Source organism: Convolutriloba macropyga, chromosome 1 (genome assembly GCF_964194025.1).
Source record: "Convolutriloba macropyga chromosome 1, txConMacr16.3, whole genome shotgun sequence".
NCBI classification, from domain to species: Eukaryota; Metazoa; Xenacoelomorpha; order Acoela; family Convolutidae; genus Convolutriloba; species Convolutriloba macropyga.
Window position 1 is genome coordinate 51,569,118 of NC_134468.1, and position 26,927 is coordinate 51,596,044.

The 26,927-nt window shown below is 34.5% G+C and overlaps 2 protein-coding genes across 3 annotated transcripts in view; both read right to left on the minus strand.

Annotated features, from left to right (window-relative positions):
* The window catches only part of LOC142340248 (beta-1,3-galactosyltransferase 5-like), a 36,816-nt gene extending 20,952 nt beyond the window's left edge, over positions 1-15,864 (minus strand). The window contains exons 1-2 of one of the 2 annotated variants that reach the window (XM_075390815.1): positions 15,846-15,864; positions 6,622-7,030 (exon numbers count right to left, since the gene is read on the minus strand). In XM_075390815.1, the coding sequence (XP_075246930.1) occupies positions 6,622-6,626 (5 nt within the window). In that variant the 5' untranslated portion in view covers positions 6,627-7,030; positions 15,846-15,864. Of the gene's footprint in view, positions 1-6,621; positions 7,031-11,824; positions 12,121-15,845 lie in introns of those variants that run through there. The other variant, XM_075390807.1, reaches the window with a different exon arrangement.
* On the minus strand, positions 1,406-3,107 carry LOC142340240 (uncharacterized). Its single transcript, XM_075390765.1, has one exon. The coding sequence runs from the start codon at positions 2,606-2,608 to the stop codon at positions 1,478-1,480; it is 1,131 nt and encodes a 376-aa protein (XP_075246880.1). The 5' UTR covers positions 2,609-3,107; the 3' UTR covers positions 1,406-1,477.
* Positions 15,865-26,927: the final 11,063 nt, after the last annotated feature.

Sequence of the window (26,927 nt, forward strand, 5' to 3'; positions counted from 1 at the left end):
AAATGCACATACAACCAAAAAAAGTAATTCATTGGACAGAGAGCACGGTGGTTCAGCGGGAAAACAATTGAGAGTTGGGACACGAAATTTTTTAAACAATTATTTGGCGAAAAGTCACAAGGGAACGAGCAACACATAATAGAGGTTTGTAGCAAAATCCAAAAACCCTGGCAACAACGAGTTGGCAATGCACTCCCATATGTTGAGACCATGGCGGAGGGGACCGCAATTTCTCCAAACAAGGAGGACACTGGCCCGAAAATTCCTCGCAAAATCATTGTACAACAATTCGTCGTGCAAAGAAAACATAAAAAATTGGTGAAACTAGACAGGTTCTTATAAACTTCCCGCTTTTCGACGTGGACTGAAATCCAAAATATTGTATCCGTGGGATGGTGTTTTCCTCAAAAACATAGGAAATGTACATGGGAAAAACTTGAACCTTACCAACTTTTAATCGAAAAAGAAAAGTTGATTTTCATTGCTTCACAAAGTCAGAGTTTTGGTCGAGAAATGAAATGTCTGTCAAGAATTGTCTGTCAATTTCTGATAGAACTTTTATTATTTATTTCAATCCTGTATTGGACAAAGACGGATGTCTAAGAGCCAACACTTGACTGCAGAAAGCCTCCGTAACTGTTTTGTTTTTTCAAAAAAAAACCTGTGATAATTGACGCACGGAACGTGATTATTATCCTGTATCGCCGATGCGCACATTCTAAAAGGCGTCATACAGGATCTTGAACGCATCATTCAGCAGGACAACTGGATCGCGAAAATAGAAAGAGTTTTGAAAAAAAATAAAACGTCTGTGCAAGATCAATTGAACTGTCAACCTAAAGTGGTCGATTTACCACGAGAGTGTTTTTCCTTAGTACACGTGGCTTTCCAAACCGCAGTATCATTGTTTGCTTCCTATTTGTTGGGTTATTCCAGCTGTACATATTGAGGTATATGCAACAGTAAGAAGATAATTGGCACGTGCAAGATGAACAAAGACTGGAAACCATCAGAATCTTAATTCATGTTCATAATTAGTCGCCTTCAACAGCTTCGTGTGGAATTCTGTGCGGACACAGAATAGCATAACGGTTGCGAACACATGGCAGTTCAAAGTATCGCAACTAGTACCGGGAACTGTAAATAACATTCGAATTCCCCTCCAACGTTCCATTAAATGCTACGTTGTGTATAAGTTTAGAAACAGCACCAGCATAGCAAACACTGATTAAATACAGAGTACATACAAAGACCCCCGCAAATATCCCCACCTTATATTATTATATCGCACTGGTGTTTCGTTATAGGATTTACATAACATCATTGCAACATGGCTGCACGTTAGCAGGTATCTGAGCTATTTCTTGCAAGTGGTTGCAAAAAATTGTTGCAAGCCCAAAAACTCTTTAGAAAATTGATTGACTTTTCAGCTTTGTAAATGTAGTTGCAAAATATAAATTCAGCTGTTTTCTCCAGTCTAATCTCTGGCGGTAGTTTGTGGTCTGGCAAAGGAACTGTTAGCTCCAAATGCGCTACCTGCCTGTCCTCCAGACCATTGCACGAGGTCTTTGTGGTCATTCACGTAACTCTCAATTCGATACAACATCGTGTCGAAGTCGTTCTCATCCTCAATTGGCATTGCGATCGGCTTATTAGTTCGGAAGTTAAACCGACACTTTTCCGCTAAATTCCTCAGCGACAGCAACGTTTGTCCTTTTTCTTGATTTTCCTGCCGAAATCTGTTTTTGGCGAAAAATATCTGCTGTTGTTTTTCTTGGTTTCGATCTTTCAGCCGTTCCAAAACTTCTCGCGACTTTTTCAACTCCATCAAATTTTCAAGCTGATCTTCGGAATGTTTCGTCTTCATAAGCTCGAGTCGTTTCTGTTCCGAGCTCACTTCGTCAGATAACCCACTCATACGGCTCACTAGGTCTTTGTTTGTATCTTCTAATGTTGAATACCGCATCATAAGTGCCGTAACTTTATTGTCACTCGCTTCTATAAATTTATCGGGAAGATTGTCAATGGTTTTCATCATAAAGTCGTTATATGGTTTGTGCTCCTTAATTTGGGCTCTCAACTCCCGATTTCGTTTCTTCAAACCGTCCAATTCTTTGCTTAATTCACTTTGCTGAACTGCTAAGCGCTCGTTTGTTCGTCGTTCAGTTTTGAACTTTTCTACAGCACGGTCTCGTTTTGCGTTCTGTTCTTCAATATATCTTTGATCAGTTGAGATTTTGGCACGCAGTGTTTCCTGTTTTTCCTTAAGAGCCTCTTTCCGTTTGGTAATACTTTCCATACGTTTTTCAAAAATATCGCGTTTCTCAGTTAACTCCGCAGATATTTTGTCAACAACTTTTTGTTCCCGAATCAATAGAGTTTTCTGTTTTGTTCGGACGCCGCTCCGAAGTAAATTTTCACCTTTCTCATCGACAACTGGGTATTGGATTAGAGGTCGCCCATTTTTGTCTTTGCCCGTTTCAGCCTCTTCACAGTCGTATAAATGGCCAATTTGAGTAACAAAAATGCCTTTCGGAGGCGGTTCATAATCAAGTCGATACGAGAACCGATTTTTCAGCTCATCGTCGGCGAGGCGGTCTTCCAACATTGTTCTTGCCTTGTTCAGCAATTATTCCGTAAAACCTTTTCAAATGTGCGCGCAGAAGCTTGATATTTATGAACAAGGCTTGAATTCTCTATAACAATTTATGACAAAAAAGTTATTTGAATGCACAGACGTTTGAACAAATTTTGTTTGTAAAATAATATGAAGTGTGTTTGTAAACGCTGTGAAAATTGATAAATGTTAAAACTCGTGTGCATTATTATTTACCAGTCAAATTCACAAACAAAATTATTCAGAACTCATAAAAAATTGGCATACTGGCTTGATACATAATTTGACGCTTAGAGAGCTCATAGTTTTAAAGGTAAACAAAAACTGTAAATTTAACGTATGTATACCACGGTATGCGGCATGTGTGCGTGTTTAGAATGTACCTGTCTTGTTTTTGAATTAATCTCTGCTTTGCTGTGCTGTTGAAACAAAGGAACTTTTGTAGTTTTGTTCTATTATTGCTAAAAACAGTCAATCAGTTTAATGTTGATGCCGGTTTCTATCCTGATCGGATTATTCGCAAACAACCTGTTCAATCCCGAAGCGGTTCCTTCGGACAGGTTACGATTCAAGTTATTTCAATCATATTGACATACCAAAGTACGGGATTGTAGTTCGAGACTAGTTACAATGAATTTTATTTCTTTTGTACAATGTATAGCATCGCTTTTATAATCAATCAGAAAAATGACTGAACAAATGATCAACAGGTATTGTCACACACTGGTACATCAATATGTTAGTATTGCAGAATCTCGCCAAACGATGCAACAATTCGCAAGTATTTCCAGATTTGTCAACCAAGCATTTTGCCAAAATCAGGTTTTACAGACGCAAACTTTACGTAAACGAACAATCAACCAAATATGAATTATCATTACAATTAAAATTTTAAAATTTCAAATGATTTGATTCATATCAATTGGTATTTAAATATTTAATCGGGAATTTACAAGTTTGAATTGAATGAAAAGAACAAAGGAACAAATTCAAACTGCTGTTTTGTGTGCGTTATCATTATAAATTTTATCGACAATTTCCAGATTAGGCCCGGTTCAATTAGGGGGCTGTCCATCTCTGTATAGCATTTAACTGATTATCAGAATGATAAAAATGATACTGGCCGCTCAACCAAGGAAATATTTACTAAACAATTTGTCTATTGTTGAAGAGTAATTGTTTTGATCCACATTGGTGGGTGAGGCACTATATACACAAACTGTTTTTTTGTTCAGTCAATTTTGGCCGATCGATATTTTGATCGTAAAGAGTTGTGAGTGGTATCATCAAAAAGCCCATTCAGCGTAGAAAATAGAAAAAAAACGATTTTTGGAATTTCGATTAATAGACGGAGCCATCGAGGTTCAAAGTTTTGTGAACATCTGACCTATTTCGGTTGCTTTTGTTCACATTTTCCGTATTGTTTTTGCTCATTTTTGTCAAATTTACTTGAAAATAAGTCTCTTCACAAAAGTGTTAATGGCTTTAAATTAAAAGACATAATAATGGTGCTGAATAGTTTGCTTCAAAATTTTTGCTGACAATTTGGTGAAACCATTCAAAATTCAGCCTTTTTTCAATCAGTAATGCAGATCTATAGAATATTTTGTTCAAAATAGCCGGCAGTACAAACTTAAAAAATAAACATAACCGACTAAACGTCGGAAGAATTGCTCTTGAACGACTAGTGGGAGCTCTAATCAATTGCAGCCTGCTTCAGTCGGGGGGGGGAGCCTAAATGGGACTAAGAAGTTCTATAGTGGGCTTCAAATAACCACATTAGAGGTTAACATATACCACTATTAAGATTTAAAGTAGAAAATGACACCAGTTTCGGCGCACTTTTCATTTGACTTTTAGTATTAAATTGCCGACAATTGAGTTCAGCTGCTTGAAATTGTGACTGAGAGAGAATTTTAGTTCACGGGAAACACAAAGTAACGGGCGTAAAAGTCACTCGAAAAGTCAAAACGGTCGAGCAACAATTTTGCATAAAAAAGACACACACGTTTACAAAAATTGCTATGCACTACGTTCAATAGCACTTAATGACACAATCCTCTTGAACTCCAAAAATTTTTGGAGTCTGGTTTTAATTTCGTTTGCTATGAGAGTGTTCCGGAATAAAATATTTGTCAAATTTAACAAATTAACCCTGACAATGATCAAAAATTCATCAACTATATTTCATGCATTGATTTTTTTGCTAACATCGACAACTTTTCTTGCCCATTTAACGACAGATCGCTTTGTACACATGAGGCTCAAGAATCATATATCAAATATTCAGTGATCAGTTCAAATTTATTTGGCTTCATAAACAATTTATTTGCAAAAAAATGTTGATTTTTTTAATTTGGGTTTATTATTTGTTCTTATTTTGTATTCCTAGGACCTCGTCTTACTAATGACATGCCATTCGCGTACAATTGAGAAAATTACAGTAGATGCTTATCAATTTAATTTTTTAATTTATAGTTTATTGATTTATGACTTTCAAATGTATCTATTTCAAGAACAAGAGGTTTTGCCAAATTTTTATCCTATTTTTTTTAACTTGCAGGTTATCTCCACGGCGTCTTATGTCTTCAGAAATTGTTTTTGTCTTTGAGATTATGACTTTCCATTTCTTTGTGAACTGGCCCGTATTTTTTGTATTTTCGTACATTTGCCTTAAATGGCTTTGAATATTTTTACGCTAAAGACAGAACACATATCACAACGACGGCCCTGGGAAAAGGCGCAATTGAACATCTATGGTTTCAGTGAATAGTTTATGATTTCTAACGGCTTTGACACCGTTTTCTCGCAAAATTTGTTTGAACTTTTAACTTTTGCCTAAATTTGTCGTTCCTGTTGTAGTCGTATTATAAAATCTGGATACTGACAGTCTCAAGCCTTTCCTGGAGAAACAAATGAACCTATTCAATTCTTTAAGTCTAAAGCTAAATGTTTTCTTGGCTTAATTGTTTTCTTTGTTTGTTTTAAAAATTATCTTCATTTTTTGAACGTTTCCGGCTTTTTATTCTTAATTTGTGATTTCTTTTAATTTGTTGCTTAGGTTGATCTATTGACGTTTGCATCAATTTTTGACGAATGAAATTTAAAGTTTTTTAAAGCCGTTACAAGGTTGAAATAATGATTTTCTGGATCTGATTCTACGAACTTTCATGAAACTTTTTTTATTTAGGAATTTTTGCCCACTTTGAGTTTAATTTTTGGTGCCTTGCAACATTAGCAAACTAAATTGAAGTCCCGTTGGCGGCGAATGCAGGCTCAATTCATATATATATATATATATATATATATATACCTATATATATATATATATATATATATATATATATATAATATATATATATATATATATATATAATATATATATTTATACACACACACACACACACACACACACACACAACACACACACACACACACACACACAGAGAGAGAGAGAGAGAGAGAGAGAGAGGAGAGAGAGAGAGAGAGAGAGAGAGGGGGGGAGAGAAAACTGCACAAAGTGGATAGTATCCCACAGACAATAATCCTGCTGCAAAATAAAGTTTGATGGAAAACAAGTAAGAACGCAAATAGCCTTCCAAATTAATACCCCCAGAAATTGAACCATAGCGCGTATTCGATAGTTAATAAACGCGGTAAAAAGCCCATTTTTATGCAACGACAAAATTATTTGAGTGTAAATTATAACCTTAATTTTAATATAAGTTTTATGTAATGGTTAAGTGACACTCTGCTTGAGGTCACTGAGAACTTATCGAGAATCGCGAAGCGCGAAGCTGTTCGAGATATTAAGTCAGAATTTCGAAGTGACTTCTGCAGAGTCACTTAACCATACTTAAAACACGAAACCCGCACGTTTTGAAATGACGAAAGTCAACTTCTAGCTAAGTAGCAACTTCTGGCATGTTAACTTCTGGCACTGCAGACTTTCGGCATTTTAAAATGTGCACGTGAGTGTTATATTTTAAGTGAGTGGCTCTTACTTCATTCCCTCTGATGACGTCAGCAGCAGTCGACTGCAGCTCAGCTCCACTCGCTCACCACTCTCTTCTTCTACTTCTCATACAACTCAACTCATTCCCATGTCATTCATAACTCATAACTCGGTAACAACGAATAAAATAAAGGATAACAAGCGAAAATAAGAATAAACAAAGGCTGGCTGTCCACAATCAGTTGTAACGGCAACAAGAAAGTGAACTGAAGGCAAAGAAAGTTAGTAAAGGACAAGAGGATGATAAATGTAAGGAACAGAGCTAAGTTTTAACCAAACTGCGTGGATGGTGAATTGGACATGTTTTATTTGTTCAAAAGATAGATTAACAATGGGCCAATATGTAAACTGTTGGAGTCGAGATCAATTGAACACGCCTGTCAAAAGTTATTCCATGTCTGAAACACACAAAACATTAATTAATCACCGCTATTAGTATTCTATGTACCCATGTATAAGCTGTTTTTGATCTGGAAGAAAAAACCGTTAGAAAATGTTCATTAAAAAATCAATTAAAAATTTGGTAGTACGATGACGGCACCATAAGGTACGATATTGAGATCGGACAACATGAACAGGTTTGCAAATTGGACAACAAAAAACACCAGAGTTTTCTGCTCGTCAGTTTTCTCCAGGGCTTGGAAACTGCTTTATCGAGGCATATTTGGGAAAAGCTACATGGGAATAATTATGAGATTAAAAGAAGATAAAAGACGGCTTAAGCTGACGCTGTTTGTGTCGTTTTAATTGATAAATCAAAACGTAGAGCTATATATGAGCTTCAGAGGAAACCTGAGTTGAAAATGTTTCAAATTGATGATATATGAAACATTTACAAACAAATTTACACAAAGTAAATGAACGGAGTTGCGGCAGCTAAATAAGCCTTGTGGGTACAGGAAAAACAACAAAAACAACAACAACACTCCTATGAGTTTGTGCTTGGTGTGGAAAGTTCCAACATATTCCATGGTGAAAAATAGAGTTGATTGAAGGTATCAATTCGCAATAAAATAAAATTAAACCGACGGTAGATGGGTGATACTAAACAAATAAAAGAGCATCTTCAATTTAAAACCAAAACTTTTTGTTTCAATTGATATTTCAAAAATCAAGTTGCGGTTGAAAGTGACAAAACTCCTAGTCTCCAAACCATCAATCTTTTTGGGCTGATACATATATGGTTATCAATTCAAACTTCAGTGTTTTCATCCAATTCTCATCTATCTCTCAAGATTTTTGTCAAATTCCCTTTTCGTCTCACCAAAGTCCTTGAGTAATAAATCGGCCAAAAATAATGGTACTAATAGACTAAGATCATTGGAACTGTGATTGATTTTCTTTTGTCAAAAGAACAAGGAGGCTCGATAAGGTGCCACGTAATGTTCCGACCCCACTTATCCACGAGTTTGGCTTGATATCTACCAAATTAGGAAGAGAGAGAAAACCTCACAAATTGATCGAAAATAATTGGTGTATGATTTAAAAAAATACTTAAATCTACATCACTTAGTAAAGCGAATAATGCCACATTAGTGGGACCTGCCATTATTAAGACCACGAGAGAAGACAAACAAGAAAATGAAATAACAACAACAATTTTTACTCCAAAACTCAATGTTTTGGAGTGAATGTTTGTTGTTGTTATTTCATGTTTGTTGTTGTCAAATGTTTGTTGTTGTCAAATTTTTTTTTGAAAAAAAAACTCACATAATAGCGAAGTCAAAAGTGTCAAACAAAACTCAAAAACAGAAATTCGTTTCCTCATTACTAGCAAAAAACATGGGACCAATTCTTGATGAGAATTGCCGATAAGTAGACAAAAAAGAACAAAAACGACAAAGTTTTTAAAAAAATCACCTTAATTCTTTTCGTGAAAACAAATAATTTCAAATAATGAGAACCGTTAGATATCAAATGAAATCTTAAAATAGGGGTCTGTTCATTCATATCGCAATGATAATGCTTTGAAACCTGTCATTATTCAGAATACATCGTAATTCTAAAAAAAAAGAAACAATCGACATATTGAGACAAAAAAGGCATTAAATTTAGCAAGTAAACGGCGTCAAGCCGTTAAGACAATAATCCATTCCGAATAAAAAAACGAAACAATCAACTGTGTCTTCTTTGAATACCAACGATGAGACATGTGACCTCTGAATAATGAGACTAGGTGACCAATATTAATAAAAAAGCAAAAAGGGAAAAATTGATTTTTTTTATTTTTCGAAAAAAATGAAATTCAAAGACACAAAGACATTACTAGCAACTGAAACCAATCAAAATATTCATTTCTTTCTCAAAAAACCACAGCGATCTGTCAAATTTCATAATATCTCCTGCGTCAACAAAAAAATATAAATAGACAAAAATCAGCATTCAAAAAACTACGTTGCAAAAAATTATCATCGAATCCGACAAAACTGGTATCGAGGCCGTTGAAACAACAAGCGATGCACTAAAAACTTTAGATTTTTTCATTTCTGCATTTTTTGAAAGCCAATAAGTTGATATGCAACCTGTAATTTTTGAGACTAGTTATCAGGTAATCATAAAAGGTTGACAGATTGCAAAAAAACGTCTGTATATATACTTCTTTAAAACGTTTGATTTTGAAGTCCACAACAAAAGCTTCAAAGATCAACTGAAATTAGTACGTAGGTTCCTCTGTTCATCCACAGTAATCCGCTAAGATGCACAATTATCCAGAATATCTCAAACGACTACAGAAGAACGCTAAACAACGAAATAATTTTAAAAAAACTCCATTAAAAAACACCGATTGAGCCGTATTTTTCAAGCCAAAAATGGTATATTTGACCTGTCAATAATGTGACAAAAAAGAACCTCAGTGATGGAAAAGTAGAAAAATTTAAAAAATTTGTCAAAAATAGTAGTTTCAATGAAATAAAACCCTTACTTAAAATGTAAAACCGCATTAAATATTAAGTTTTGATTCTTTAGAAACACAATGCGACATGTTTTTCATTAACTTAAGCTACAAGCAGGCCAAAAAAGAGAAAAACTGCATTGAGCAATAATCCATTGTTAGATTTAAAACATATGTAATTTTAAAAGTCAAAACGACCATCACTTTCTACTAAAAAACTTGATAGTTTTTCTTGAAAATCTTAGGAAGCCAATTAGATCTGTTATTATTGCACCATAATTTGAATTGACGTTAGAAAATTGCGGCTAATTTGAATTGACGTAAGAATTAACGTACGAAAATTAAAAAAATGCAAAAATGATTTTAAAAAACACCGACTGAAAACAATCAAATTTTTTTGGACTTTAAGAAAAAACACGACGCCAAAAACTAGATTTGCTATTGCTTTTTGTCTATTAGGAGCACGTAATTGTTCCGAATACTATGAATATGGATACTTTGACAAGAAATTCAATATTACCAAAAGTTAAATTTTGGATTTTTCACAATTATCGAGTTAAATTACCAAAAAACGGAAAAATTTTAATTCGAGAGCAATCTCAAATGGTCCACAGGAAAAACTAGCTTTCATTCGAGATAACGAAGATTGTGTCTTCAATTTTTATGATTTTGAAAAACTTTGAAAATATTTGTATAATTTAGCAAAAATGTTGGCCAAAGGAATAGGTTAATCAGTTCAACAATACTCATTTGTTTTTAGAGGTAAAATCATCAACACTATCGTTACCAATTTAATCATTTTTTTAAAGCAAAATGCACAAAACTTGCGTAAAACTACGGAAAATGTGATCAATAAGAACGAAATTCAGCCAAATGTTCACAAAGGTTCAATTCTCAAAAACTCTGTGGAAAAAATGAAATTCAAACAAAACGAAAATTTTGCAAAAAATTTTTAGGCTGGTCGGGCTTTCTAATGATACCACTCACAACTCTCTGCGACGAATATATCGATCGGTCAAAATTGTCTGAACAAAAAAAAACCCGTGAACAATTAATCGTGGGCGGAACAATTAGTCTATTAAACACTGCGTTTTCTCAAGTTGATCTCTTGTTTTCAATTAGCAATCTTTAGTTCGTATTCATTGGCTCACTAACAATTCGAATGTAAAAACATTAAGAGCCACTCGAACATATTCGGTCAATTTGTAAACAATTACCCACACTTTGTATCTGAATGCCCCTCGTAGTTCAATTGGACTCTCCCTTATCAATACAAGAACTCTTAGCTCCGCTAACTGTAGTTTTAGGATGTAAACCGTAACATAATACCGTAACATAATGTGCCACAAACTTAGACTTTGACTGTTCCAAGTTGGTGGTCAAAAAACAACTTATGATAGCCAGTCATCAACTCTAATATATCTTACAGACTCTTCGATATTTTTTTCGATTTTATCACCCTTTCTTGCAGTACCCAAAATATGAAAGGATGCTAGTCGTTGCTTTTCGCAACCTTTAACCTTTTAATTAGAAAAACAAGGCTTCTTTAAAAGAAATAAATTTCTTAATCTAATTTAGCTATACTAGCTACTTCTGCCTCTCAAACGGAACTTAAATACTAATCGATTTTGGCATTGACCATAAAAATGGAATAAAAAATTCGACAAGCCTTTTCTATCGAGTGCATTAATCGATTATGAAAATAATGGGGAAAAACTGAAGATCTAGATCTAGTAACATGCTCAAAGGATCGAACATTTCATCAACGAATATCTACAAATATTACAATAAAATTTTTAACAGTTGGAAATATCTTTGAAAAAGTTTCACAAACGTATGAAATGCAAATTTGCCAAACATATTAACATCAAGTAAAATTTGGACACTAGAGAAAATAGTAACAAGAATATATAAATTTTGAATGGCTTCAAGTACAAGTGAAATGCGGCCTTTGCGTGAGTTAAAGAAAAATTGTAGAAAACACTGAAAATCGTTCGATGAAAAATTTTAAAAAATTTATAAATTTTGCATTATTATCTACCAATTTATAAATGTTTATAAATTGGACATTATTTTCAAATAAATTTATAAATATTTATAAATTATCCATTATTTTTCGACTGGGGAAGTAAAAGAGAGAAAGGTAAACTAAAGCAGTTCACATGTCTCTAGTTGATACTTATAAATAGATGCTCCTTTAATTATCCGCAACTGATAATTTGACATTCGTGGCTTCGGTGGAAAAAAATATACAATTTTGAATTTATTGTCGATTGTAACGTGCTTTTATATGATGTACCTTGAATTTGGTCAAGGGCTCGCATTCAAAATGTCTTGTTTAGAAGATAATCGAATAAGATTCGCTAGAATGTCACAAGAACGAAGTTGTATTGAAACATGTGAAATTAACAAAAGTAACAGTTCTAATTGAAACAATACAGCTGTTTCCAAGTTCAAGGGTACAACACGATTCATAAAATCACATTTAAATCAAGATATTTTAGCACAATATGATTTTACAAATCGATTCAGACACGTCTCATATTGATAAGTTTAAGTTTCGTAATATCATTTCAACCAGCGTATAAGAATATGAATTAGTTTAGTACAGAGCAGTGTACGTCTACAAGAACAAGCAACTGGGTCTCCAATGTTTGTATATCCACTATCGTCTGGTTTGTTTGATGATTAAGACCTCAAATAATAAAGTAGTAGAATCAATCGATCTCACACTTGTCACCATCTATATCCAAATACTTAACCTTATTTCATGTACAGCAAGTGACTTGGTGTACATAATCTACAACCAAGTCCCAGAACTCACCGAGCAACAACATGAAAAATTTGATTCTCGTCCCATTCATTTCACGAAACAGTTGCTTGCTTCCCGCAACTAATTCTTCAAAACAAACAATCGGCTGAATGAACTTGGTGCCCTTTTCTTTCTGACAAGAATGATATAATCCTGAGGGTATATTACATCCTGCTAATGATGTGCTTAGTGTTGATATATTTTGAAAAGTGTTTCCATAAATGACTCTCGTTGATTAACGCAAAACTTGTTCATTCCAACCCTAAATGTTGATGCGGAACTATACGCCAGGGGGACTTTTGTGATAAGACGTCTGTGACTGATCAATATCCTGTGCGTACAGAGAAAAAAAGTAGAAATGAAACGCTCTTCAAAAACTCAATCGATCGCAGAAATTTTTCAGAATTTTGTCAGAAAAAAATGGTTAAACTTTCTGCTTTCACATTTTTGCTAATCTGTCTCCAGTATTTTCAAATACATTAACAAAAAGCAAAAAAAAAATCAAAATGAGGCTCGTATATATGAATGTGGGATGTGCATGTGGCTGTGTGTAGGTGTGCAGGTGTGTGAGTGTGTGTGTGTGTGTGTGTGTGTGTGTGTGAGCATGTGTGTTGGCGTGTGTGTGTGTGTGTGTGTGTGTGTGTGTGTGTGTGCGTGTGTGTGTTTGCATGTGTGTGCTGGTGTGTGCGCGTGTTTGCATGTGTGTGTTGGCGTGTCTGTGTTTGTATGTGTGTTGGCGTGTGTGTGTTGGTGTGTGTGTGTGAGTTTGTGTTTGCATGTGTGTGTTCTTCTGTTACAGCCAGGATCCACCTTCTGGACTGACACTACATCAATCGTCAACACCGACTTCAACCCTATCGGCACAAAATAGGAAATAAAAAAACAAGAAATTCTGATTTAAGAAAATGAAAATCAACCAATGTAGATTGAAGACGGACTGACAAGAAAATCGAAAACAAACTTTGAAAATCACCGAATGTAGATTGAAGATGGAAGGACTAATAAATTAGTTCAATACATTGATATATTTTTGATCTATTCTGCACCCACTCCTGCAGTGTTTTTTATGACCCCAAGTTACAAATTATGTGTTTATAGCACGTTCCTATGTAAAAACAAAGCATAAAACCTTATAAACATTTATAAAACATAAACCGACAAATTCCGGAAGAATTGCTCTTGAACGACAGGCGAGGCAATTTAATTCATGGTCTTTAGTCTAGATCAATTTTTCTTTATGGGTGCAAAAAATGTTTCACATCACCGGGATTCGAACCATTAACCCCTCGATCCATGCCCACCCGCACTAACCACTGCGCTACGCGGATCATCCTTCTCCTATGCTCCAACCGATTTTATATTGACAACTTCGTAGCACTAGAGATCACTCAAAAATGATGAACGAAAGCGTGAAAAAGTCACTTGAGAAGTAAAAGAATGTTTTAGAAGAAAAGCGCAAAATTGTCAAGCAAAAAATTTGCATTAAAAAAGACACACATGTTTACAATAATTGCTCTGAACTTCGTTCAAGAGCAATTAAACATATATTCCCACTAAGCTGAGGTGCCGAATTAGAACAGATCCTATTTTTTTAGGGAAATTTAATAATTGATAATAATTAACAAATTATGTGTTAATAATCAATTCAATGAGCTAAATTTTTTAAGATTCAAAGATTGCGTTTAATCGTTTTTCCTCAAGTCGAGGTCTTAAGTATTTCTAGGATTTAAGACGAATGGATACCTTATAAGATTCTTTTAAAACGAACGGTTTTTTTGTAAGAGTTTTTAGAGACGAACGGTTATCTTGTAAGCTTCTAAGACGAATGGCTATCTTGTCGGATTCTTGTAAGACGAATGTTTATCTTGTAAGATTATGCCAGAAAATTTTATAAGACGATGCATCCTATTGTAAGATTCTGTCACAGAATGTTGTAAGATCTTACAAGATGAACATTCGGAGTTGTCCCAAGTGTGACCGTGTGTTTGCGTGCGTGCGTATGAGTTGTTCCTGTGTATCAGAGTTTGTTGGCTTTCGTGGGTGTGTATTGGTTATATCTGAGTGTGCGTGCGCGCGTCTCTGTGTAGATTTATCCACTGGGGTGTTAATCCGTTTCTGTGATCTGTAATTTCTGTAGTATACGTTCACAAATTTCTATTCTTTCTGATGTCAACCAAAAATCGACTTTGAGGAGAAATTAGTTAAACCAAATCTGTATGAATCAATAAAAGATTATCTTAAAAGTGTCAAATTTCAGAACAATACTTACACAAAAATAATTTATAAGGAAAATATTTATTGCCGTAATGCGACAGACATGTTGTTTTTTTCGTGAAATTTTGGTCCAAATGTTTTTGCCAAATGTATGAAACAGAAACTAATTGTTGTCACCTTGCAAAGTTACTATCGTTTACTATCACTTTGCTAATTTAGCTACGCTTTTTAAAAGCAACATTGATTTTAAGAGGATCTTGAGGATAATAAGAGATATTGCTGTCTTTCTAATTAAACTGAAATGATTTTATTCAAACGTTCGAGTATACTGCAAATAGATTTTTTGATTTTGATGTTAACTGCTTTAAAAATTTTTGAATTTTGCCAATTTTTATTTGGCTTTTTTGGTGTCTTACTATGAGTAACGCAGATCTGTCCTCTATTGCTTGATTTACAGATCTGATATGCTTTCCTACAATTAATAGCTTGATCTTTTGATACTCTTGAACCTGTAGCCAATGGTTATTGTAATTTAGGCCACTTTGTTTTCAAGTGGTTCAAAAAATTATGTGTTGACCGATCCTGATTAAGTTTTCGAAGAATATGAGCAATTTTCCATCCATATCCAATTTTGGCTTTTAATCGTATCAAAAGAATGAAATGCTGTATTGTCAGAAATTTCATTTGATTCTTGAGTTTTAACATATAGTTTTGTGCTTGAAAGACTAATAGTAGTTGTGGTAAAAAAAACTCGATTGTTATAGAGTTCTCATCTTATCCTGTTCTTTTTGAAAGACTAATAGTAGTTGTGGTAAAAAAACTCGATTGTTATAGAGTTCTCATCTTATCCTGTTCTTTTTGATGTACAATTATTCGGCCAAAATGTGGACAAAGATTTTCTGTTATTTAAGGAAAAAAGACGGCTCGTGCGAGTCTGTGCGTGGCACAGAATGTTCCAACATACCCCTCAAGGTTGCAAAAACAACTTTTAAATTTTGACAGAGAAACTGTTGAGAGTATCCAAAAGCAACCTATACACATTCGAAAAAATTACTTGTACTGTTGAAACCAAAAATACGAAGTCTTTTCTGTCAGACAAAACAAAAACTCTTTTTTGAGTGTCCAGTTTAGTAAGGCTGACTATCAGAAGATGGGAGAATCGTGAAAACTGAATAAAGCAACAGAAAAATGTAGGACGGGTAATTATTTGCACATTAACTCCCAACTCGAAGCATAACAAACCAACTTTAGTTGTCTGGTCAAAAGTAGGTAACAACCTATAGAACACACTAACCTTATAGAGACACAATTAAGGAAAACAACAAGTCAGTCTATCCGAAATTTTGGTCTACAATTGAAAGTGAATTGTAGTGATACAGAGACACTCAATTTGGCAATACAAAAGATAATTTATTGGATACAGCACCTTGCGCAATGAACGCGTCACAAATACTCCAAATTTAATAATGGTCTAGGGTCCTGATACGCTTGGAGACCCGCTTTTGATCTACCCCACGAAGTAGGCCAATATTATCCTTTGATGTACCAACAAGCAACTAGCAGCACCTACAACCAACACCTACCTCTTTCTCTATGCAGTGCGGGCTCAGGGTTTTGCTCAGCTTAGAAATTTTTGGGTAGAAAAAGATATAAGTTATTGAATTTTGATTACCGAAAGTGTATGAACAGAGAAACGGATGCAATAAGCCAGTTTGAACACACAATCACCGCATTTAATGTTGTTCAGAGCGTATGGCAGATTTAGAGGGTGAATTGAATCGATGATTGGATCGATATTTCATCCCAGTTTAGAACAAACGTAGATGAAATACTGGAAAAGTGTTCAATATTTGGAGGGAAAATTGCAAATAATGCACCCCTAATTCTTACTCTAAATTTATATAAATTGCACAGAATTAAACCCAAGAATTAATTCAAACAACCATTTTTCACGCAATCCAACTTTATTCTTTATTTCTCGGAAGAATTTTTTACGTAAAAAAATAAACAAAAGGTGCAGGCCAAATTTTGGATAACCCTCACATTTACACTTGCAGAAACGCAAATGATCCAAAAAACTAACGAACGCTCACTTTAAGAGTGAAGAATTTGGAATTTTTGACGTTAGAAGGCTTTTACTTTAGGTCTGTCTACCTAACGCCCAAAACTATCAAATTTGAAAAAATCGTGAAAAAAAATTGCGTTATTCCGACAATTAAGTATAGACGGTTGTCCTCGGTGCTCTCTCAAGACTGTGCACAAAGTACTCGATGCACCAAATAAATAATTTTGTCTCAAGTAATGACAGTGACTAATCACGAAAGTATAATTATCAAAACAGCCAGGTTTTTATGTGTAATTTAACGAAAAGAATTTTATTTGAAAGTTATATTGAAATATCTGATTAGGTTTCAGAAAAACAATGAGAACATTCAAATACTGTTCTGCTATTCGAAACAGAAAAAAACAAATACAACTGAATATAACTTACAATAGTCGGAGAAATCCCAATATCACTAAGTCGGATTGATTAAATTTAATCACAGAGCCAGTAAATGTTTCGCATTTTTCTCGTAAAATTTTGGATCTATTTCGTTTGTGCCCTCCAGTACGTTATGCGCCAGCAGTAAGTTACAAAGCATGTACCATTACATAGTAAATCATCATGTAAAAATATGGCATGTGCGTCTGGGGGTTGCAAATAATACGCGCCCACTAAGCTGGGGGAGGGCACAAACGGAAAGGATCCCATTTTTCAATTAGGCTAGTCGAACTCACGTGTCAGGTTGTTCTCTCGAATTCTCAGAACAAAGTTTTGCTTGTGCCTTAGGGGACAAAACTTTATCAGTTTTTTATTATCAGTGTTAAGCTTTAGAACATACCGACATAAAGTCTAAGTTCAATAGCACGCGTACATGGTCTGTCACAAGATGCAACTTATCATATATAAATGTTTTTCAAGATGACCGTGGTTCCGTATTTACTTGGTTTCTTAAATTCAAGATTCAACAAAACAAAAGTTTCATGCATAACCATTCCTATGCAGTTTCATGCCTGATGGTTTCTATTCTTTTTCGCTAATGGATGCTTGTCCATTTTGCCTTATGAGTACCGTGTCTTCCCTTTGGAGTTAGTAATCTTTGCTTTTCAATGAAATAATTTTCAACACTTCTTCGTATGATCCCAACGAAAGGAAAAATCAGTAATACTAATATCTGCGCGCCTATTTTCAGTGCTAAGTGGTTTTTTTCTTGGAGGTACCTCCGTAGAGAAGACAACCAATATTAAAATTAAATATATGAGTGGGTTTTGTAAGGCATTTGATTGAGTTTTTAAAGACATATAAGGTATCGGTTCCTCAAGTAGGAGTTTTATTTTTATCAAGAGTGCAAAATTTGTGTTTTTTCTTTCATAAAATGCAAAAACAGTTTTGAGATAACGGAAAAAACTCACGCTTTTTCTCCTTCGTAGGCCATTGTCAAAAAAGTCACCTGATAAAACTTGAGAGCAATTAGACATTAGGGAGTGCGATTTTAAGATTTTGGGTCCGGTGGTAACTTTTCGCGACACAGAGTTGTTCATAATTTCCACAAATTCTCGGTTAAATGATATATGGTACTAAAAAATTAATAGCACCAAAAAATTAGTTGCAGACGTGTTAAAAGCTATGTATAATAAACACAATATTGGTTTTGAATAAATTTAAAAACGCAATGCTCTGGAAAAATTTCTAAATTACTAATTTTCTAACTTTTCAATACTTATGACACTTTTTGCTCTCTACTTCTAGTTGTTTTTAACAAGAAAAAGAAAGTTGAATGCTGTTCATGACGCCTCTAATTTAGTAGCTTTTGAGGAACATTGGTTATCAGTAAATTTAATGCCCTAACCTTTTCTTTTTTCCAGTATTTTTAAACATGTGGGAAAACTTAAAATTTTCTTCTTTTTCTTTCAAAAGAAATTTTTCTTTTCATATGAATAGTTTTGCAAAAAATGACGATTTTCGTTTTCAAGTTTTAGAAACGCCGAAAAACTGGAATAGATCAGTTTGAAAAGCAATTTCAAAATACAGAAAAGTGAAAAATAATTTTCTCTTTTTCAGAAAAATATGAATATGTATTAAATTTTTCAACCTGAGAATCCATAAACCCTCAAACTTTTAAAATAATATGCATTTTGTTATACTAGAGAGCATTAGTTCGAATCTTCTGCATTGAATTCAAGGAGAATACAATTTTAAAAACTTAAAAAGATTAGAAAAGGTTTCCTTTTTTGAGTAATGAATTTTGTTGATTTGATGTTCAATTACAGATACCGTTTTCTTTGCGTTTCCAAGGGTTTCCAAGATATTCAAGAACTCAAATGGTTAATTTTGATTAAATGGGAAGAAATTTTAGCAGAAACAACTGTAGAGTTTAAGAAAGAATACATATTTCTGCTTTTAATTTTACTTATTCAAAATTGATTAGTTCTATTTTGAGAGCTCTAAATTGCGTGAAAAAACTTATGATGCAGAGAAAAAAAATGCTTCCTGCTAGATTGTTTAACAAGCAGAAAACAGAAAGACGGATGAAAATGGTTTTAAAACAAAAAGTTGAGCAAAAAAACGAAATTTTTCATCTTTTTTAACTTTTCGGTCGTATAGTTTAATTTGTTAGTTTTTTAGGCTTGAAACTGTAAAGCGTTATCAAAAAATCATGATTTAAGCTGTACTAAATTTACTACAATATTTTTTGTTTGTTTCTGTCTTAAATTTCATTGCGATCTGTCATCCCCCCACTCCCACCCGCCCCGCTCCCGAGCGATCGTTCTTTTTCCTTCTCAATTGTTCTCGCATATATTCCCCCAGTTTTGAGAAACTGTTGGAACATTTAGATTGACTGTTTTTTTACCCTACGTCATAACTTGACTGAATTACATCATTAAAAACAGGGTGGTTATTTTGCAACGATATGCAAGTCCACTTTCTGTCTTTCAATGTTCTTGCAAGCTCATTTATTTTGTCGAGTTGCTTTTATTGAAGCGTCATCTCGCTTTCACCGCAGTAAACTCCCAAGACTTAGTTGATAAATTGCAGCTAAAAAGCATGGAATATCTGAACTTTAAAAATTCTAAATATGTTACAGTAGACTAAGAAAAAACTTGGTTCCGTTTGGTATCACTAACACAGCCTGAGAACTCCAAAAAACTTAATATTGCTTCACTTTTTAGTGAAATCACATAAATAAATGTTTCGATTAACTTTTTGAAAATCGCTTCTCAATTAAATTTTTATATACAAGTTTATTACGTTTCTTTACTCTTCATTTCAATTTTTTACTCTTTGTAAACTCCCATTTTTGAGAAAAAACGCTCATTTTAAATAATCTATTTGTTCTGATTTGCGCAGAAAAGATTGCTTCCGATAAATCAGAAAGGATGAAAAATACCAAGATGATTTCTGCATACTGAGCAACTCAAACTTTTTCTTGTAAATCTTATACTTATAAGACAAATTATATCGTGCTGTCTTAGAGAACCCTGAAGATCTTGCAAGATAGCATGTTGAATTGAACTTGAATTAACGTACACACTTGAAAGTGAAAAAAAATTCCCTCATTACAGAAAAAAGTTTCCAAGTTTGGGATTTTTCCAGTTAAAATTAAAAACCTTGATACGCATTTTAGAAAACCAAGAATTCGACACCAGAGTAAAACATAACCGACTAACGTCGGGCGAATTGCTCTCAAACGACAGGCGGGCGGTTGGCCTTGTTAGTAGCTAGCCACATTATAGCGAGGCTAGCTTTAGCTTAGTTGAAGGGGCGTGAGGTGAGCGCAGCGGGGGTGTTTGCACCGGGGGTGTAAGCAAAAAGACATGGGGTATCTGAATTTAAATTTTAAAAAAGTTTCAGTCATCCAAGAATAAATTTTTGTTCCATTGCGCAACACTGACGAAGACTGAGAACTAACACAAAATGACATAAAATTAAATTTGCTTATCTGAACTTTTTATGTATTTAAATATAAATTATTCGGTGAGCTTTTGAAAAAAATGATTCATCATTTGATTTCAATATTTAGGATAATATATTTTTTTTCAATTCATTTTTTTAAACTTGTTTAATCCCATTTTCAATAAGATCATAAATTGTTCAATTTAATTATTGGTTTCGCTCTCAATTGCGCTAAAAAGTGCAAAACTGCAGCTAAAAAGAATGCAAATGCTTCCCTTTAGTAAAACATAACCGATTAACGTCGGGCAAATTGCGCTCAAACGACCGGCGAGCGGTTGGCTTCGTTAGTATCTAGCCACGGTTTAGTGAGATTAGCTATAGATTAATTGAAGGGGCGAAAAATTGCGTAAAAAAGACCAGCAGGATTATTAAATTTGCTACAAATTGCTTTTGAGAGCAATTAACAATGATTCCCCAAAAAAAGTGCCTGTTATGTCGTTCATGATAAATAAACATTACTATAACTCATTGTCAATGAGGATCAGAGATGATGACATTACGCCACATAACAGCAGCTGAAGTGCGGCATCAACAAAGAGGGAGAGAGAGAGAGAGATAGTGATAGTGAGAGATAAAACGCGAAAGAGAAAGAGAAAGAAAGAAACCCTAGCCCACAGAGAAAAAAAGATAGAAAAAATTTCTATGATGGCATTCGGCACTGAAACTTCTAGTTTTCTAGCCTTGTTAGTAAGTAGATCATAAAGAAAAAATGGAAAAGCACAAAACTAAAAACAAAAGTTTTCAACTTCGCAGTATAAAACGTTCAAAATCATTTTTTGTCTAAAAAGTTTTGTTGGCCAGCAATGGTCGTTAAACTCAGAAAAGGACAAAAAAGTAGAAATATTTTGGAAAAAAATTGCAAACATTAACATAATCTTGCTAAAATTCAAGATACTATTATCTTAAGAACAATTTCATTGTCCCAAGAGACTGTCCAGTATACCTGTTTCGAGTCTGAAATATTTTCACTGGCCCAGTAAAACTGGAGTACAAAAACTGGAGTCTAAAAAGTTCTAAAACTGGAGTCATAAAAATAATGATTCCAATTCCATTAACTTTGTAACCTACGCAGCAGCTTATTATCAAACCTTGGAGGAGGTCCCAGGGCCCCTGATGCCGCAAAAAATTCAAAAACATGAAAAAATTGCAAATATCTAAAAAATTGCTTTAATTCGTGCTATTAAAATCTTGAAAACCATTCCATTACATCTATACACTATGCAGTAACATATTATCAAACCCTAGAGGACGTTGCTTGGCCATTGAGGCTAGAAAAACTTAAATATGACAACCAATTTCAAAAGAACTCAAAAATATTGAAAGTTTAAAAAAAAATGCTAAAACTTGTGACATTAAATAGTTAAAAGCAATTCCATTGCCAAAGAAAATTTGTCAGTAATTTAATCTCGAAATCCTTGGTAGTTTTTCTGGCTCCTGGGTCTGGAAAGACCTGAATAAGGAAAAATGAATGTCAAAAATTTTGAAAAAAATTGCAAGTTTTGTCAAAAAAATGCTAAAATTTGCAATGTTAAAATGTTGAAACCATTCCATTACCACTAGCAACTGTGCAGTAGCCTATTATTAAAACCTAGAGGAGGTTCCTTGCCATCTAGGGCTAAAAAAATCAAAACATGTCAAAAATTTTCAAAAAGCTGAAAAAAAATTGCAAAATAGTATAAAGCGAGCGGTTGTTCGTCAGTAGCTAGAAACGGGGGGAGTGCGCCAAGGGCCTACTGGGGGGGTTGGGGGTGGGGCAACAGTTGGGGTGGAGATCAGTAACAGCGCGGGGGGGGGGGGTGGGGCAATAGTGGTGGGGGGTCAACAGTGGTGGGGTCTTCGACCTCTAAGAACTGCCCTTCACACCATAAGTATAAGTATCCAAAACAGATTGAGCAGAAGGGACAAAACACAGCTGAAAGGCTCTACGAGGACATAATGCCCTCTGGGCGCTACCTGTTTATCCCATTTTTGAAGACGAAAAGTCAAAGCGTCAGACGAAAAATCGGTCAAGCGAAAAATCGCAAAAAAATATAGCCGGTAGAATACCGGAGACGACTCCAATCGTTGTGCATTATATCCCTAACCTAAACTTATCAAAAGCAGAACATCAAAATAGACAACAGAAAACAACAAAAGTAGCCCAACAAACCACGTTAAAGTGTTTTAAAAATGCCGACAATTTTTTAGGTGGGGGGAGCTAGTTGTGGTGAGTGGGTAGATAGGTTGGGGAGGTGGGTATATTGCTGGGGTAGTTGTAGGGGGCTAGGGGGGAGGTAGTTAGGTGACGGGAGGGGGTTGTTTGGGGGGTAGTTTGTGGGGTCAGGGGTAGATGGGTGGGCAAGTTGGGTCGGGGGTTGGGGTAGGTAGGTGGTTGGGGGGTAGTTAGGTGGGTGGGTGGGTAGATAGGTTGGGGAGGTGGGTAGTGCTGGGGTAGTTAGGGGTGGGGGTAGGTGGGGATAGCTAGGTGATGGGAGAGGTAGGGGTAGGTGGTGGGTAAGTTGGGGGGGGGGGTGCGGTCGCGGTGGGGGGGGGGGGTGGGGGTAGGTAATTGTTGGGGGGGGGGGGTAGATAGGTTGTTTGGGGTTTGTGCGGTGTAGTTTAGATAATTAGGGGCGACTTATATAGGAACAAAGAATCTCAAAATGACCTTTTCACCTTGAACAATACCAGCAGTAATTACAATACATTACAATACATTACAAACGGAGCTACTGTTAAAATCCAATGTTCGAAAACATAAGTCAACAATCAAAAACGTAGTTAAATGCTCGAACGGGAAGAAGTCAAAATTCAAGTCATGGAACAAACTGGCTTTCTGCTAAAAAAAACCTGTAGAATCTCAATACTCCTCTTCGAGTCGTAAAAAGACCGACAGGACTAATATAATTGCTACAAACTTCGTTTGAGAGCAATTAAAAAGGATGGAAAACACCAGCAAGTTTTTTTGTATACTTAAAAAAATCGTATTCGTTTGATAAACTGTTACTTTGTACAGTTATTGGAGAATTTTTCAAATCGTTAAGTTTTGAAATCTGCGATCATATTTCAGCCTAGTAAATAAATCGCTTGAAGATTTAATCATTGCTCATGGAAGCATTAGCTTTCTCAGATTAACCAATAATGGGAACAAATATAGTATAAACAAATTGCATCAGTTTGAGCTCCATGGGCATCAGAATATTTGGGTTAGGCTTTGTGCCTCAGTGGAGAAATTAGATATACATAGCAATTTTTCCAGTCTGAAGTCGATACATACATCTCTCCGCAGAAACACCCTCAGTGACGCATTGGCTATGAAGACATATTAAGTTTTTTATCCGCTGGATGCTTAGTTGAATGATTACCAACAGAACAGACCATTAGATCGGTATAATTTGCGAACGAATCAGGAATTGTGAGGAAAAATCTAATAAAATTGGCCAAAGCAGCAGATTTCACCAATGTTAGAGACTCAATTTCTCAGTTTTAATGGCAAATACAGATATAAAACATTAGAAGAATTAAGCTAGTTGTGACGAAAGACTTTCTGAAACTATTTTTTTGGATTACCTTATTCCTTAAATTTGGGTTTTATCATAAATGATTGTTTGTACAAAAGAAATGAGAAGTTTTGAAGTTTTAAAAATGACATTTTTTTAAAAAAAGGGGAACGGTAGCAAAATTAGGTTACGTAAAATAGGCAAATAAAAACCAACTAAAAACTATGGACAATTTTGGCAATAACAGTACAGCCTGTCAATAGTAGAAAGAAAGGCACTGTACGAATTTGTGAAAATACTCAAAGTTGATTTCATTACGTCGCCAATCGTACATTGTTAGAAATTTTTGCCTTGAGCAGACATATGTGACATTATTTCGTCACAATTATCCACGTTTTGTCTAAAACTTGAGTTGTGAATAATTTTGACGGTGAGACGCGGACTCAAGTTATAAAATTCGAAGCAATTATAGGCATTTAACGTAAACAATGTTCACGAACGTTACTGCTGATTAAATATTATTTTGATAATATCAACTTGTCACTTAAGTGTTCATCAGTAACTTTTATTAGTCAAAACAATTAAAAAATCGTATTAGGATAAACAAATTACACGTGCATATAGGCGAGTTAAACGTGTATATAAACGTGTGAATAAATTTGACGGCAATACGCGGACTGTAGCGACAAAATTCCGTCACAATTATCCACGATTGGCAAAATTTAAGCATTGTGGACAACTGTGACGATATTGTGGATATCCATTTTTGATCCATTTTGAACTAGTTTTTCCTACTGTCAGTGTTGTCCACACACGCTTATTAGCATAATCTTAAAACATGGGCTAAACGATAATGCTTATAAAATCTAGTATAATTAATCGACCAAATTATACGTTTGGCGACGTAATGTTGAGGGCTGGGGAAAAAAATCAAAAAAACTTAATTTAGATAAGGTAGTAAACTACGTAAATTGAAGACAGCTTCAAGGGTTTCAAAATTTTGCAAAGTCTGCCTTCATTAGCATTTGAAGATACAATTAGCATATTAACACAAACGTATATCACGGTTCAAAGACATTTCTTAAATAATTGGAATCAAGATTCTTTGAACCAATATTAAGTCTTATCAAGATTTTTCGTGTAAACGATTAGTCCGCATGTTGAAGTAAAACAGTAATCATAACCTCAGATAACAAAAAAACATCCCTGACAAAAAAGAAAATTTCAATAGGAGTTTTCATGTTGTTTCAGAAAATCCCAGTTGAGCAAACTGTAAAACATTTACTTAAATGCTTAAAACCTAAAACTCTGAACTTGTCAACGAAAAGGAGTTACAAATCCAAGTAAAATTATTAGCTAAAAACAGCTATTTGTCAAGTAATGAACAAAGAAAATAAGACACTGGTAGGAAAAAAATTTTGCGAATGAAATATGTGTTTAATACAACCTGGTGTCGATTCTCAGCAACATTTACCTTCAAATAGTCTCCTGAGCATATTTAGGCTATCTACGAATTAGCTTATGTTTTTAGTGACATTACTGCTGAAGAATCTTAGACATTGGAACATGAAAGCTTCGAAAAAGAATATTTTTCAATTTTTTTTGCAATTTTTCTTTGCGTTGATATTCACTGTCCAAAACGAGCTTACTTGTTTTGTTGCGCAAAGTTTTGCAGTATTGCTCAGCTTGATTGTTGTAAGTTGACATCACATGAGCTCCGAAAAAACTGATAAGTAGTTGCAAAAAATGTCACACTTTCCCTGATTCTGTTCTGTTCATACATTATTGATTTGCCAAGCTGATGAACGTATTAATTTGCTGCGCAATTACAATCAGAATAGTATAGCTGAATTACTGAAAGTTCAAAAAAAGCGTCAGAAATTATTCATTTTGAATAATTTGAAGGCTAGTGGTGACTTTCTTGGAAGGAAACAGCTAAGCAATATTTTAGCAAAAAGTTCTTAAAAATTTCCCAAACCCGAGACGAGCAGTTTAAAGACAAAAAATGGGGTGCAGGATTATTTGCCTGAAAATAACTTTTCTCTCGGGCCTCAACGGAAAGTTTCATATGAACTTTGCTGTCGATAACGTATTTGAAATACTCGTTTCCACAAAAATAAATCAATGATCATTTCAATGTTTTATTCTGTTCACATCAAACGTGGAAGATGTCGTAATCACTAAAAATAGTCATATAAAAGCATCCAGTACGTTTCAACTTATGATATATAATGGCTTAGTCGACTTTTTTTTTATCTGTAAACGATAATTTTATAATTTTCTGTGAGTGCATTCGGTTTGGATCATTATTATGTTGCAAATACCGCCAAAAAAATTGTCAGTGTTAATTTGAGACTGATAAAAGTCATATTTCTTGTTAAAAATTCAATCAACATTTTGACTGGGGATAACATAGCATTTTTCACTGGTTCAAGGCGTACCTGGCGAAAACTGTAGATGGTCATATTTCTCATCCTTCTAATCCTTTCTAAACTCTTCCTATAATGAACCGGCACTCACACTGAGGTTTGCACACAGTTTAGAGACAAAAATGGGGTCCAATTTAACCATAAAATAATTCTTCCCTCGGGCCTCAACGGAAAGTTTCATATGAACTTTGCTGTCGATAACGTATTTGAAATAATCGTTTCCACAAAAATAATTCAATGATCTTTTCAATTGTTTATTCTGTTAACACCAAGCGTGAATGATGTCGTAAGCGCGTAAGCACTGAAAATAGTCATACAAAAACATCCAGTACATTTCAGCTTATGATATATAATGGTTTAATCAACTTTTTTTTTTATCTGTAAACGATAATTTTCTGTGAGTGCATTCGCTTTGGATCATTATTCTGTTGCAAACACCACCAAAAACAAACGTGAGTGTTAATTTGAGACTG

Coding starts and splice junctions, on each gene's coding strand:
- LOC142340240 (XM_075390765.1), bottom strand. CDS start 2,608: ATGTTGGAAGACCGCCTCGCCGACGATGAGCTGAAAAATCGGTTCTCG.